This window comes from Rhinoraja longicauda, chromosome 11, assembly GCF_053455715.1.
Source record: "Rhinoraja longicauda isolate Sanriku21f chromosome 11, sRhiLon1.1, whole genome shotgun sequence".
In the NCBI taxonomy this organism is placed as follows: domain Eukaryota; kingdom Metazoa; phylum Chordata; class Chondrichthyes; order Rajiformes; family Arhynchobatidae; genus Rhinoraja; species Rhinoraja longicauda.
The window spans coordinates 46,621,957-46,638,756 of record NC_135963.1 but is presented as its reverse complement, the minus strand read 5'-3'; the positions used below and the strand labels follow the sequence as shown (position 1 = coordinate 46,638,756).

The window sequence follows — 16,800 nt, the reverse complement described above, 5'->3', positions numbered from 1 at the left end:
GAGGTCAGGCAAGAGAAATAGGGTTAATGTTTCTGGTCAGCCTTCTGACAGAACTGGGAAAGGCATAAAAAGTTAGTTTTGTGCTGCAGAGAAGATAGTGGGAGAGATGGATAGGATCTTTTAGAATTTTAGATAGGATCTTTTAAAATAGAATTTTTGTATCAATTTCTACCTGGCGTAGCACTTAGCTCCAAGAGTTGTGCATTGTTAATTCATTGAAATTTATTCTGATTTAACAAATGTTGAATGTGAAGGAAATGTGAAGGAATGTGAAGGAAAAATTCTGCAAAATATTAAAAAGCTTCAAACTTGTGCTTATTTTTATTGTATGGTTGTTCTATTCCATGTAGTGGAGCTGAATGAGTGGGAAAATACAAAGCCCATACTTGCTCCTCACAAGCTGGACAAAGAACAGCACTTTATCTCTGCAGCATGGATGATGCCTAATTGTGGCATGTAGATAACACAAAGGAAGTATGTGACAAACTACACAACACTATTAACACGTTTGCAGAGAGCTGTCAAATTGGAAAATGCATTTATCTATAAATAAGTGTGGTTAACAAATAGACTAACAGCACCAAGCTCTGCCTGGATAAGAAAAGTACAAGAGGGTAAAGGAACAAAATCATCATAATGGGTAACTCATCATAATTCACTGAATAATTGCAACGCAGGCATAATAAGGCCAGAAAAAGGTCAAACAAATATTGGGACCATATTAAATAGTGAACAGCAGAAAAATTGCATTCAACAGTGGTTAGACCAGGGGTTCCCAACCTTTTTCGCCCCGTTTACCCTTTTGCAACTTTTCAAAAGTAAAATTTACCCCCACCCTGTTTTGTTCAGTAATTTGAGTTTACACTTCTACCATAATAAAGCAACTCACAAAGGAAAAAAATTTAAATACTGTTTTTAACATTATTATCTTAAGTTGAAATAATAATAATAAGACATAAATGTTATTTCACTTATTTATGAACAACTAATGATGAACAGATACTATCATACCAGAACCAAACAGTCAGTCAGTCAATATGTACAAATCCAGAATCAACAAATTTACCCCCTGGGTTGGTGAAATTTACCCCAGGTTGGGAACCCTTGGGTTAGACCAAGATATAATCATGAGGCGAAGGCTCAATGTGCCTAGCTGTCTTGATAATGCCAAATGAGATGTGATAAGTTGAAATGGGCGAGAATAGAGAAAATAGACAATAGGCAATAGACAATAGGTGCAGGAGTGGGCCATTCAGCCCTTCGAGCCAGCACCACCATTCAATGTGATCATGGCTGATCATCCACAATCAGTACCCCGTTCCTGCCTTCTCCCCATACCCCCTGACTCCGCTATCCTTAAGAGCTCTATCTAGCTCTCTCTTGAATGCATTCAGAGAATTAGCCTCCACTGCCTTCTGAGGCAGAGAATTCCACAGATTTACAACTCTCTGACTGAAAAAGTTTTTCCTCATCTCCGTTCTAAATGGCCTACCCCTTATACTTCCACTTACGTGCAAGTTCAAAAGTAATGGCCATATATACAACACAGTCAATGATATATACCAAATACCAAAGCGGTAGTTAAAAAGTCACAGCAGAGACTGCACTTCTTAAGACTACTCCGGAAAAACAGACTGAAGGAGAATCTGCTGGTGACCTTCTACCGCTCCACCATTGAGAGCGTACTGGCATACTGCACCATTGTGTGGTATGCTGGCTGCTTGGCTGCAGACCAGAAGGCCCTCCAGAAGGTCATTAAGACAGCAGAGAAATTTATCGGCTGTCCACTACCTTCTCTGAAGGACATCTCCAGCTCGCGTTGTCTGAACAGGGCCAGAAATATAATGAAGGACAGCACTCACCCAGGACACAAACTGTTTGCTCTCCTGCCCTCTGGGAGGCGCTACAGGAGCCTAAGGGCCAGAACAAATCGACTCAAAAACAGTTTCTTTCCCTGGGCCATAAGAACAGTGAATGGAAGCACATGACTTGACTACTCTCATTTTCGTCGCACATTTTAAAAAAAAGAAACATTTTTTAGAATTTTAGGTGTAAAGCTCATTCATTATTTATTAGGTTTTTAAATTGGTTTTTTATTGATACTGGTATTTGTTGTGTTGGTTCGTATGTCTGTGCGATTGTCTTTGAAAGATATGCACTGTCGCACTGTTATCAGCTGTAGCACTTCTAATTTTGTTGTACTTTGCGTACAATGACAATAAAGGCATATTATTATATCCGATAGGGAATTCAAGTGAAACTGTATTATGCACAAAAAATGTAGTGGTTGAAGCAAGGGGAAGCTTGATGATTACAATAGGAAGTAAGGAACAGTGTTGAGTGAAGAGGAGGAGTGGAAGGAGTCTCATAGAAGCATAAATTCCGACACAGATCAATTGCATTGTGGATGCAATACAACTTATCCTCCCCACAACTTATCCTCCCCCCAAGATTAAACATGGTGTGAGCAAAACCCTTGTCTTTCAAAAAAATAAAAGTCTTGGAAAGTCAGTGGCATCAGTACAATAAAATAAAAAAAGGAGGAAAAAAAATCAAGCTGTATGGTCAGAAGGTGCCGTTTACATTTTTCTTTAACCCTGTGAAGTGGCAAGAAGATGGAAATGTTCTCGATTTCCTTGCTCAGCCAAACCAGTCTAAAGAAGGATCTCAACCCGAAACATTAGCTTTTCCTTTTCTCCAGAGACCCGATGAGTTACTATCTCCAATACATAACCTCCTGTGCTATCTGTATGGAATATGGACAATCTCTTTATTATTGCATGGGGTTTCCCCTGGGTGCTCTGGTTTCCTCCCAGATCAGTTATATAAAGAGCATGAAAGAGGCAAGAGTGGGCGATGGACTGCTGGAGAACGAAGCAGCAGAAGTGATAATGGGGAATAAAGAAATGACCTTATGACATCCCAATGACATGTGTGTTACTAGGTTAATGGCCACTCGGTGGCACTGGGAAGCACAAGGGGTTCATGGGAATGTGAGGAGAATAAAATAAAATCAATTCTGATGAACACCAAACATTGACTGCTTGTCTTTCCACAGATGCGGTCGAACTTGCTGAGATTTTGTTAGTTTCACATTTCCAGCTTCGAAGCAGAATCAGTATTGAGTCTTAGTCACAGAGCATGGAAACAGGCCATTTGGACCAACCAGATGCCGACCAAGTGCCCAAGTTGGCCCCATTTGGCTATGTTTGACCGATTTCTCTCCAAACCTTTCCTATCAATGTCTAAATGCCCATTAAATGTTGTTATTGTATCTGCCTCAACCACTTTTGCACTAATGCAAATGTGTGTTTTATGGTTTGCAGACTTCATGGAATAAAATACCTTTTTCCAAACTGTATAGTTCTACGACTCTATATAAATGTAATTTCTAGAGGGAAGCAGGAAGCATATTTCTGTAACTTCTAGTAAACAGACTGGAAGGGACAGACATCTGTCACCTCTGATGCAACTGTATGTCTCCACTGAATTGAAATGGAGTTCAAGAATTAGTGAAGAGGAAGATTACATGGAATGAGGAAATGTAAACAAGTGTAAAAAGAGTTTGCTGAACAAAATGAAAGTAAAGACGAGAAAATTAAGACTTCCCTAAAGGCTTTCCTTGGGTCAAAATGAACAACCAAGTGGGGAAATAATAAAATCTTGAAAGTTGCAAAAAGCACAGCTTTTATTTTTGGAAAAAATTGCCTCACAACATTTCTCTGCGCTACTCTGACCACTGGTACATCATCCATGTGGTTTCAATATCCGTGCTGCATTGACCAACTCGTACTGTGGCCTCAGTTGGCACAATTTGACCTGCTGATTACTTTCTCCTCATTGCATGATTTGCCCATAAATGTCAGAACCTCTTTCACCAACGCTGACTTCAACATCATTCATGAATTTGCTTTTCCTTCCTAACAGCAGAAAATCACATGCCTGCACAATAAATAGAAATGTGCAGGTTTTGCAGAATTGAAACAAGCTATTCGGAAGAAATGCATGTCACCTCTAACCAACTTCATCAACCGACTATTTTTGCATTTCCTTTCCTCCATCTCCAATCAGGAAGGTCTTAAAGGTCTCCACCAACACTTTTATCCTCTGTGAAATTTGTTCTTACCCTGAACAACTTCTCTTTTGACTCCTTTTCATTCCTACAGATCAAAAATATGGCCATTGGACCTGGCTAAATCTTCCTTTTTGTTGGTTACAGTGCTCTCCATAATGTTTGGGACAAAGACCCACCATTTATTTATTTGCCTTTGTACCACACAATTTGAGATTTGTAATAGAAAAAAATCACATGTGGTTAAAGTGCACATTGTCAGAATTTAATAAAGGCCATTTTTATACATTTTGGTTTCACCATGTAGAAATTACAGTTGTGTTTATACATAGTCCCCCCCATTTCAGGGCACCATAATATTTGAGTCACATGGTTTCACGGGTGTTTGTAATTGCTCAGGTGTGTTTAATTACCTCCTTAATGCAGGTATAAGAGAGCTCTCAGCACCTAGTCTTTCCATCACCTTTGGAAACTTTTATTGCTGTTTATCAACACGAGGACCAAAGTTGTGCCAATGAAAGTCAAAGAAGCCATTATGAGACTGAGAAACAAGAATAAAACTGTTAGAGACATGAGCCAAACCTTAGGCTTACCAAAATCAACTGTTTGGAACATCTTACCAAACAACTGTTTGAAACATTGTGAATTTGTGGAATTGAGTTGTGAATTTATGGAATTGAGTTGTGAATTTGTGGAATTCTCTGCCACAGAGGGCAGTGGAGGCCAAATCACTGGAAGAATTTAAGAGAGAGTTAGATAGAGCTCTGGGGCTAGTGGAATCAAGGGATATGGGGAGGTTGGGCACAGGTTACTGATTGTGGATGATCAGCCATGATCACAATGAATGGCGGTGCTAGCTCGAAGAGCCGAATGGCCTCCTCCTGCACCTATTGTCTATGTTTCTATCATTAAGAAGAAAGAGAGCACTGGTGAGCTTACTAATCGCAAAGGGACTGGCAGGCCAAGGAAGACCTCCACAACTGATGGCAGAAGAATTCTCTATAATAAAGAAAAATCCCCAAACACCTGTCCGACAGATCAGAAACTCTTCAGGAGTCAGGTGTGGATTTGTAAATGATCACTGTCCGCGGAGGACTTAATGAACAGAAATACAGAGGCTACACAGCAAGATGCAAACCACTGGTTAGCCGCAAAAACAGGATGGCCAGGTTACAGTTTGCCAAGAAGTACTTAAAACAGCAACCACAGTTCTGGAAAAAGTTCTTGTGGACAGAAGAGACGAAGATTAACTTATATCAGAGTGATGGCAAGAGCAATGTCTGGAGGAGAGAAGGAACTGCCCAAGATCCAAAGCATACCACCTCATCTGTGAAACACGGTGGTCTGGGTGTTATGGCCTGGGCATGTATGGCTGCTGAAGGAACCGGCTCACTTATCTTCATTGATGATACAACTGCTGATGGTAGTAGCTTAATGAATTCTGAAGTGTATAGACACATCTTATCTGCTCAAGTTCAAACAAATGTCTCAAAACTCATTGGCCGGCGGTTCATTCTACAGCAAGACAATGATCCCAAACATACTGCTAAAGCAACAAAGGAGTTTTTCAAAGCTAAAAAATGGTAAATTCTTGACCAAGTCATCACCCGATCTGAACCCAATTGAACATGTCTTTTACATGCTGAAGGGAAAACTGAAGGGAACTAGCCCCAGCCTCCACATCAAACATACCATTCTTTGTTATTTCCTCCAGCCACAAAATGATCTCACCACTATCTACATCTTCTCCTTCGCACCCTTTCGCACCTTCTGTAGGAACTACTCCCATACTGTATCTGATGTCTGGCAGGATATTTGCAACAAACTGCAATGCACTTCTCTCAAATATTGTGTACATTATTTTGAGCAGAATAAGATGAGTTATCAATTGATTGGAAATGCAATAGCCTTGTATTAGCAGGACTAGCCTAAACCTTTAGTCATTGACGTCTGAACCCAAATCAAAAGTGATTGACTGCAAGAATGCAGAGTTTCAATCCAAATATTTTGTACTTTCAAGGACTAATAGGTCTGTAACACCAAAAGTGACCAAAACTGCTCACTATTTGCTACAGATACAGATTGTATGGGTTTTGCTGATGAAAATGACTCGATTGAGTTTGGTGCATTACAATGTAGTGGTCTATTTTAATCCGAAAGTACTGGGTTCTTGAAATGTGAGGTGTTCTATTCCCCAGTAAGAATAAGCACTGCATTATAAAATAAAAACAATCAGCAAATGAAAAATGTTTGTGTTAGAAGCGATATACTCACTATGATGTGCTGGTATGGATCTATTGAAGCCATTCTCAATTCCTGGTTAACAGAATTCCAGTCCAAGAAAAAACGAATGAAAGAAAATCTGTCACTTGAAGTTTCTTCGTTAAGGTTGAATAAATTAAACAATCAAACATCAGTTTTCATTCCTGTAACACAGAAAATAAAACAATTAAAGCTCATTCAACCCATTAGTTCACCTACACTAAAACGTACAGATTTGCCAAATATTAGGCAACAGAATGAAATAACCCAGCAACTGTACCCATGCAGAAAGAACATGTAGTTCTCTCCATCAAATCAGTGTTCCTTGCATAATTACACGCTTTGTCCCCACCAGCAATGAGAAAGGTGAGTTGGTATGTTAACGTACATGAACTATGGGAACTGCAGTTGCTGGCTTACAAAAAAGGACACAATGTGTGTAGATTTTAGGGGAGCGACATTTAAAAAAATCAAAAGCACAGTTGAGATGAATGAGAACTGGAGAACATAGATTTGTGACATTTAGGGTGGGAACCCTTCTTCAGGCCGATTCTGAAATCGTCGCCTATTTATGTTCTTCAGAGATACTACCTGACCTGCTGAATTACTCCAGCACAGTGTCTTTTTTGTCAGTTTAGCATGTTGTGCTCCCAGTTGAAAAGTCCTTAGACATTCATCTCAACTGTGCTTTTAATTTTTTTTAAATTTGCACCCCTAAAATCTACCCCCACCCCCGATTTGCAGCTCCCCTACCCAAAAGTCCATAATTCTATTGTTCTATTCGCTTGATGTAGTTTTGTTCTAACTTTCCATAAAATGTATATACTCTTCTTTACTCAAAGATGCCCATCAAATTGCTGACATTAAAGAAAGAAAAAAAATATTTGGAGAGTATTGTATAATGCAATCAAAGAAGACAAATAGATGGTGGTGACAATGTATTAAAATGTAATTATATTTTTATAATGAGGTTCGATTCAGCTTTCAAGAGGAACACATTAATCCCAGGAGAATGCAAAAAGCCAAGACAAATTTAGTCCACAAACAGTATGGTTATAATTTACAAATATCCAAACTTTGCTCAACTGTAAGCATTTCAGGTATCAGTTGTATTATTTATTCCAAAGAACCATAAAAATATAAATCCACTACATACATGCAAGCATGAACAGAAAATATACAGGACTCACCCAGTAAACACATACTTTAAATTATGGTTTATAAAAAAAGACACAATGTGCTGATGTGCTGGAGTAACTCAGCTGATCAGGCAGCATCTCTGGAGAACATCAATATGTGACATTTTGGGTGGGGACCCTTCTTTAGGCCGATTCGGAAGGTCCCCACCAAAACCCCACCCCACTCTATTTATGTTCTCCAAAGATGCAATCTGACCTGCTGAGTTATTCCAACACAAAGTAACAGAGCAAAGTATGCATAATGAAGCATCTTACAAGTGTGCATTACTATGCTTTGAGTTCAATCAATGCACAAATCAGTGAATGATATCTTCTCTGCTGATCCCTCTGAGGAGATGGGGACAATACCTGGTGGCTTCTTAGCAACACATTCATTGCATTTTGTCAAGTAGCCATACCCTGGCAATTGAGGAGTGTAACTGGTGTCCTCACCAGTTAGTAAATTAATTACAATTTTTGCCTTGAAGGAGAGAGTTGAGTATAAGCAGATTCGGAGTGGTGGTTAAACTGTCTCTGACTGAAGGTCGGGAGAAGCAGCAGCGAGAACAACCGTTGGCTGGACTTGGTGAGTCACAGGTAAAGCAGGATTAAAAAGAGTGCAAAAGGCAGGTTTGCAGTCTTTCAGTGAAGGTCGGGAGAAGCACATACCTTCAAGCTCATCAGAGGAAGGCAGGTTAGGAATGAATGTGAGGATTGGCTGGACAATTAAATTAGAAAATTGGTAAATTGGCCAATTAGTAAATTTAGCAACTGATATAAGCAAGGCTTGCTCAAGGGGTGCAGCCCTATGAGAAAAGTACAAGTCTTTGGTGAGGAGACCACACCAAAAGTTGGGGAGGGTGAGGCGCAAGAAGGAAATAACAGGCAAGCTAATTCAGTGTGATGCTTGCAGAATGTGGGAGGTCAGGGACACTGCTGGTGCCTCTGGCTGCTACAAATGTGAGAAGTGTATCTAGGTTCAGCTCCCGAAGGACCGTGTTGGAGGAACTGGAGAACCAACTGGATGACCCACGGGTTTGTCTGAGAAACTGAGTCATTCCTGGACAAGTCCAACTGTGAGGTTGTTACACCGAAGGTAGTGGAAGAGAGAAGGCGGTTGACGGTGAGAAAGGGAAGGAAACTTGGAGTGCAAGGGACCCTGGGTCTTGTACCTCTTGAACAGGCTCACCCACTTGGAAGCTGTCGGGAAAGAAGACGTTGCCACACTGAGCGGCAGACAGATTTGCAAAGCAAAACGTGCTGTTGAGCTAAAACCAAAGTGGCCGATGTCGGGCAACGCCGTGGTAGTAGGGGATTCCATTGTGAGTGGTACGGACAGGGGTCTCTGTGGCAACAGTTGGGATTCGAGGATGGTGTGCTGCCTCTGGTGCCAGGATCCAGGATGTCACGGACAGAGTGCAGAAAATCCTCAAGGACGAAGGTGAACAGCCGGAAGTGACAGTGCATGTCGGCACAAATGACGTCGGAAAGAAGGGGATAGATATTCTGCAGCGTGACTTTAGAGAGCTTAGAAAAATGCTGAAAAGCAGGACCTCCAGGGTGGTTATCTCTGGTTTGCTTCCAGTTCCTCGTGCTGGTGAGGGCAGGAACAGGGAGATATGGGATTTGAATGTGTGGCTGAGGAGCTGGTGCAGGGGGCAGGGATTTAGATTCTTAGACCACTGGGATCTGTTTAGGGGTGAGGGTGGATTGTACAAAAGGGATGGATTGCACCTTAACAGGTGGGGGACCAGCATTCTGGCAAGCAGGTTTGCCACTGCTACACGGGTGGTTTTAAACTAAATGTGGAAATGTGGTGGGGGGGGGGGGGGGTCAAATGGGATAGTCAAAGTTAAAGGGAAAGAGAGTAAAGGGATAGTTAATGACCCCAGAATTAATGGGAAAGAAAGCTCACAAAGGAATAGAGTATGGCCAGGTGTAATAGGAATCGATGTGAAAGGTGAGATGAGTAAGGAATTAAAAGGATTGTATATGAATGCGCAAAGTATAAGAAGTAAAGTAGATGAGCATGAGGCTCAGTTAGAGATTGGTAGATATGACATTGTGGGGATTACAGAGACGTGGCTGCAGGAGGATCGGGCCTGGGAACTTAATATTCAGGGTTATACATCCTATACAAAGGACAGGCAGGTGGGCAGAGGAGGTGGGGTAGCTCTGTTGGTGAGGGACGAAATTCAGTCCCTTGCGAGGGGTGACATAGGGACTGACAAGGTAGAGTCACTGAATAGAGTTGAGGAATTGTAAAGATAAGAAGACACTAATTGGAGTTATCTACAGACCCCCAAATAGTAGCCCGGATGTAGGGTGTAAGTTGCAACAGGAGTTAAAGCTGGCATGTAACAAAGGTAATGCCACTGTGGTGATGGGGGATTTCAATATGCAGGCAGACTGGGAAAATCATGTAGGTTCTGGACCCCAAGAAAAAGAGATTGTAGAGTGCCTCCGAGATGGATTCTTAGAGCAGCTTGTGCTGGAGCCTATCAGAAAAGGGCAATTCTGGATTTAGTGTTGTCCAATGAACCAGATTTGATAAGAGAACTCGAGGTAAAGGAACCGCTTGCAGGTAGTGATCACAATATGATTAGTTTTAATCTGCAATTTGAAAGGGAGAAGGTTAAATCGGAAGTGTCAGTGATGTAGTTGAACAAAGGGCACCATGCCACGGTCAGTAACAGTCGAGAAGAATTCCTCATGAAGTACCTTTAACCATAGTTTAAATAAGTTATTTGATCCATTTTTTAGAGAAGGAGATAATCGTTATTTATTATGAAAGAGGAAGAGAGAAACTTACTTTAAAGAAAGGTAGGCATTAGATTGCTTCAGTAGGTCATAATCAATAGAGGCATTCTACGTCTACGTCAGGCCTGGTGTTTGGATGAAATTCTACAGCGAGATTTTGTTTGCCATTTCAGTAATTCAGATTCACAGTGCAAAGGCTTTAACCATTAGGGTAAACTGGTAAAACAGTCTGAAGAACGGTCCTGACCAGAGATATCACTATCCATGTCCTCATGGGGATGCTGTCTGACCCATTGAGTTACTCCAGCAATTGTGTCTTGTAGGGTAAACTACTCTACTTCCTGACGTTTAGTAATTTCACATTTGCCTTGAGGTACTTTACAAAGTAGAAAATAAAGAGAATGAACCATTGCTGTTAGGAGGGGCAACTAAAAGCTTAGTTAAACACACATGTTTTACTGTGAGGCTTAAACAAGTTGGGGAAGGCGGAAAAGGAGCAAAGATGGAAAGGACAATGCAATAGGTAGTCCTGGTGTCCACAGGTATACTCTTAAGGCTGGAGTAGAAGTATGGATGGGTTTTTACAAAAATTTGAGACATTGGGGGAACTAAAGGGCAATGTAGACTCATGAATACAGCAGTTTTGGAAGCCAGAAAATGGGTAACTGATCTTGGGTGCTCTTATAATTGCAATGAAGGAGCGAAGGAGAGAAATTTGCAATGAAGGAAAGAAACAGCTTTTAAGTGTAGTTGTTGCTGTAGTCTGTTACAAGTATTATTAATATACCATTTGTTGAAGGGGAGTAACTTTAAAGACCACTGGTGAAAGAAAGCCATGCAATCACATTTGAATGCTGCAATCACATTTGAATGCTGCAATCAAGAGAGAGCTAGATAGAGCTCTTAAGGACAGCGGAGTCAGGGGGTGTGGGGAGAAGGCAGGAACGGGGTACTGATTGAGAATGATCAGCCATGATCACATTGAATGACGGTGCTGGCTCGAAGGGCCGAATGGCCTCCTCCTGCACCTATTGTCTACTGTCTATAATTTGGAATTTAAACAGCACAAAGGTCCAATGTGGTGAAAACATCTTTTGTTCTTGAACTTCAGAAAAAGATTTCCATTTTTATTGGGAAATAATTTGCATTAACCAATGTTCTTCCATCTCCAAACATTTGTTTAAATGAAAACCATACATGACCGTCCTGCGCCAATGATACTTTCTCATCAGATCCTGAATTAAGAGAGTGGAATAGTTCCTGAAGCCAGAATTATGACAAGATTGTGTTGATTTTAGTGGGGATTTTGGGTAAAGATTTACCAGCTGAAAAGGAAGGAGTTACTTAATTAAAATTGATTTTATGGAATGGAATACTTTATTGTCAAATGTGACTAGGTGCAGCGGTAGAGTTGCTGCCTTACAGCGAATGCAGTGCCAGAGACCTAGGTTTGATCCTGAATACTGGTGCTATCTGTACAAAGTATGTACATTCTCCCCTTGACCTGCATGGGTTTTCTCGGAGATCATTGGTTTCCTCCCACACTCAAGGCGTACAGGTATGTAGGTTAATTGGCTTGGTAAATATAAAAATTTAAAAAGTGGGTATAGGATAGTGTGCGGGGAACACTGGTCTGCCTGAGCCGAAAGGGCCTGTTTCCGCGCAGTACCTCTAAAACTAAATAAAACTAATAAAGCACTGTGAAATTCTTTGCTGCATACCCAATGTACACAAATAGCAGCCACCTACAACGCACGCCGGCTCCTCCTTTTGTTATCCCCCCTCCCCACAGCAGTTCCCCCACGCCGGGTCCCCATTGTCCTTTGTTCTCCCCCCTCCCCAATTGTCTGTGGTTCTTCCCCCACCTCCCTCACAGCGGTACCCTCACACCAGGCCCTCCACTGTTCTTCGCCACCCTAAATAATTAAAATTTATATTTAAATAACTTATATTAATGTTTTAATTTTTTTGTTTGTTTTAGAAATCCAAAATATCCTTCAGATAAAAGTTATCACGTTTATTTTGTCACCAATAACCAAGTACCCTTGGATAGACACAAAATGCTGGAGTAACTCAGCGGGTCAGCCAGCTTCTCTGCAGAACATGGATAAGTAATGTTTCAGGTTTGGACCCTTCTTCAGACTGATTGTTGGGGGGGGGTAACTGGAAGCAAGAAACATCACCTATCGATGTTCGCCAGGGAAGTTGCCTGACCCACTGAGTCACACCAGCAATTTGTGTCTATCTTTGGTATAAAGCAGCATCTGCAGTTCCTTTTCATTACCTTACAACCTTGCTCACCTCGACCCCAATTCTGAAACCTGGGCTCATTCTGGAGAAACAATGATCAATATAGGAACCCACCAACAGACCATTCAGCCCCAATGATTCATGCTGGTGGTTATGCTTCACACCAACCTCCTCACATCCCTTTAACTAACACCATCATTGTTTTTATCTGCAAGAGTACAATATAGTCAATGCTGGAAATGAAAATAAAATACTAAAAACATTCAGTAGGTCATGCAATATCAATGGTATTATAAGCAGAATGTTTCTGGCTAATGGAAGATCATTGGCATTGGGCTAGTTTCCTAACCTAGAATAACTGCACTTTGTTTCTCTGCGCTTGCACCTATCTGCCTAGAGGTGAAGGGCTAATCTCCCTCGTCCTTCATACCCTAGTTACATGACATGGATTGGATGCCAACAGAATCTCCAGGACACAGACCGAGGAGGATCCACATGACAGTGTCTGGTAACTGCACAACTGAGACGGGCCTTTACGAGCTGCAAAAATTATAAATGGTTTTAATCCAGTTATTAAAATGTCCCTGGCATTGAGACACCTAATATAGACACAAAATGCTGGAGTAACTCAGCGGGCCTGGCAGCGTCTCTGGAGATAAGGAATGGGTGACGTTTTGGGTCGAGACCCTTCTTCAGACTCCAGATTGAAGAAGGGTCTTGACCCAAAATGTCACCCATTCCTTCTCTCCAGAGACGCTGCCTGTTCCGCTGAGTTACTCCAGCATTTTATGTCTATCTTCAGTATAAATCAGCATCTGCAGTGCCTTCATATACGTTGAGACGTCTAATATCGCAGACATTAAAGTAAGCAAAGAGTAGTCTAATTTGAGAAATAAAGACATTCATAAAACTCCAATAAATCATTAAGACATTAAAATAATCGATTTTAAATAAGTAACTCATTTTTCACCTCCTACCTCTTTACTCAATAATACCCAAATCAACAGAATCTCAGAGCAATACCCAGTGTGGATAGAGCAAGGCAACCCAACAAGTCTGGGCTTTATTGCTGTATTGCCCAGCAATGGAACAAACCTCAATTTTAACATTAAATCCAGAGGTAAGTTCTCAACATGTTTAGAGGTTTCAATGATTCGGCATTTTAACTCTTCAGACATAAAACACATCCAATGACTTTTTCTTCCTTATCGTCTCTCCTCAAATACCATTCAATTGAACCATTCCACCTGGCACCAAGCTCGGATTTGTTCACACTTATGCAATCGGTTCCGTTGGCCCCTATGAATGGAAACATGTCCATTTCATGACACTTGGCATCTTACCGACTATTGCAAAATCTCAGGAGTATAGGGAATTGGACTCCAAATAGCACATTTTTACTTTAATGTAATTCTCTCAGTTCTGCTGGAGATTCAGCATGAACTCCATTTCTCTTTCTATTGATACTACCCGCTTAATGTTTCCAGCATTTTGTGGTTTCGTTCAGATCGGGATCCCAGGGAAACTCTCACTGCGTGCACATTGTTCATATGTTCTTGATAAGAAACTAAAATGTGTGCACAAGAGGGAGGGGGGGACACATTGTTTGCATTTCGCCCCCGCCTTCCCTTGGTTTCACCCCCGCTGCTGCCGCCCTGGAGCGCGGGACGGGGACTGGGACTGGGACGGGGAGGGGGACGCCGCCGGCTCCACGGCGCAGGGAAGTCGGCAAAGTTCCCAGCTCGGAGAAGTGTAGACAGTTCCGCACACACACACACACACACACACACAGCGCACACACACACAGCGCACACACACACAGCGCACACACACACACAGCACACACACACAGCACACACACACACACAGCACACACACACACAGCGCACACACACACACAGCACACACACACACACAGCACACACACACAGCACACACACACACACAGCACACACACACACAGCGCACAGCACACACACACACAGCACACACACACAGCACACACACACACACACAGCACAGGCTCAAGCCGCGGCCTCAGGAGGTCCGAGGGAAGCGGCAAAGGGACTCGACCCGAAACGTCGCCCATTCCTTCTCCCCTGAGATTGACGCCGCCTGACCCGCTGAGTTACTCCAGCATTTTGTGTGAATACATTTCACAAATTTCGATTTGTAGCAGCACCTGCAGTTATTGTCCTACACAAGACAACTCAATCTATCGCTTCCAGCAACGAAGACCGACACAAAATGCTGCTGGAGTCGGTCAGCATCTGCGGGGAAGGAGTGGGTCCAGACCCTCCCTGTCCCCCTGTCCCCCTGTCTCCCTGTCTCCCTGTCTCCCTGTCCCCCTGTCTCCCTGTCTCCCTGTCCCCCTGTCTCCCTGTCTCCCTGTCCCCCTGTCTCCCTGTCCCCCTGTCTCCCTGTCTCCCTGTCCCCCTGTCTCCCTGTCTCCCTGTCCCCCTGTCTCCCTGTCTCCCTGTCCCCCTGTCTCCCTGTCCCCCTGTCTCCCTGTCTCCCTGTCCCCCTGTCTCCCTGTCTCCCTGTCCCCCTGTCTCCCTGTCCCCCTGTCTCCCTGTCTCCCTGTCCCCCTGTCTCCCTGTCTCCCTGTCCCCCTGTCTCCCTGTCTCCCTGTCCCCCTGTCTCCCTGTCTCCCTGTCCCCCTGTCTCCCTGTCCCCCTGTCCCCCTGTCTCCCTGTCCCCCTGTCTCCCTGTCTCCCTGTCCCCCTGTCTCCCTGTCTCCCTGTCCCCCTGTCTCCCTGTCCCCCTGTCTCCCTGTCTCCCTGTCCCCCTGTCTCCCTGTCTCCCTGTCCCCCTGTCTCCCTGTCCCCCTGTCCCCCTGTCTCCCTGTCCCCCTGTCTCCCTGTCTCCCTGTCTCCCTGTCTCCCTGTCCCCCTGTCTCCCTGTCTCCCTGTCCCCCTGTCCCCCTCCCTCAGACTCCGACACACACTGCTTTCTTCCCTCCTCGCAGACTCTGATCCCCCCCCCCCCAACTCCCTCCACCAAGAGACAACTTTCTCCATGCTGGCCTTTCCTTCGTCCCGCCAACCTCGTTAGTTACCTCAGTCACTCGGCCAGACCGGGCCTGGTGCTCCATTCACTCCCCGAGCGTTTAAAATACAACACACAAAAAAAAGTCAAAGGAAAAAAAAAATAGAGAAAATAAGAAGTGAGGGCGGATATGACACACCCCGCTGGAGGCGGCGCTCCCACTGCCTCCTCGGCAAAGATATTAGAGGAGCAAGAGGGACCAAAAGGGATTAAAAGTACCATTGGCAAATTTGCAGATGATACCAAAGCTGGGTGGGAGTGTGAACATTGAGGAAGATGCTATGAGGTTGCAGGGTGACTTGGACAGGTTGTGTGAGTGGGTGGATGCATGGCAGATGCAGTTTAATGTGGATAAGTGTGAGGTTATCCACTTTGGTGGTTAGAATAGGAAGGAATGGTGTCGAGTTAGGAAAAGGGGACGTACAATGAGATCTGGGTGTCCTAGTGCATCAGTCACTGAAAGGAAGCATGCAGGTACAGCAGGCAGTGAAGAAAGCCAATGGAATGTTGGCCTTCATAACACGAGGAGTTGAGTATAGGAGCAAAGAGGTCCTTCTGCAGTTGTACAGGGCCCTAGTGAGACCGCACCTGGAGTACTGTGTGCAGTTTTGATCTCCAAATTTGAGGAAGGATATTCTTGCTATTGAGGGCGTGCAGCGTAGGTTTACTAGGTTAATTCCCGGAATGGCGGGACTGTCATATGTTGAAAGACTGGAGCGACTAGGCTTGTATACACTGGAATTTAGAAGGATGAGAGGAGATCTTATCGAAACGTATAAGATTATTAAGGGGTTGGACACGTTAGAGGCAGGAAACATGTTCCCAATGTTGGGGGAGTCTAGAACAAGGGGCCACAGTTTAAGAATAAGTGGTAGGCCATTTAGAAGTGAATTGAGGAAAAACTTTTTCAGTCAGAGAGTTGTGAATCTGTGGAATTCTCTGCCTCAGAAGGCAGTGAAGGCCAATTCTCTGAATGCATTCAAGAGAGAGCTAGATAGAGCTCTTAATGATAGCGGAGTCAGGGGGTATGAGGAGAAGGCAGGAACGGGGTACTGATTGAGAATGATGAGCCATGATCACATTGAATGGCGGTGCTGGCTCGAAGGGCCAAATGGCCTCCTCCTGCACCTATTGTCTATTGTCTATTGACCTCTCGACCCTAACAACCTCACACTTATCCATTCAGCGCCATTTTAGTAAGCAGATTCTGTGTGCCAGACTGGGCAGTGT

General features: G+C 43.4%; 1 protein-coding gene across 1 annotated transcript in view; it reads right to left on the bottom strand.

Annotated features, from left to right (window-relative positions):
• LOC144597863 (cytosolic phospholipase A2-like) overlaps window positions 1–15,688 on the bottom strand; it is a 99,456-nt gene extending 83,768 nt beyond the window's left edge. Inside the window, exons 1-2 of the mRNA XM_078407577.1 lie at window positions 15,581–15,688; window positions 6,347–6,498 (exon numbers count right to left, since the gene is read on the bottom strand). Of these exons, the coding sequence (XP_078263703.1) occupies window positions 6,347–6,379 (33 nt within the window). The 5' untranslated portion in view covers window positions 6,380–6,498; window positions 15,581–15,688. The remainder of the gene's footprint in view (window positions 1–6,346; window positions 6,499–15,580) is intronic.
• Between the last annotated feature and the right edge of the window lie 1,112 nt (window positions 15,689–16,800).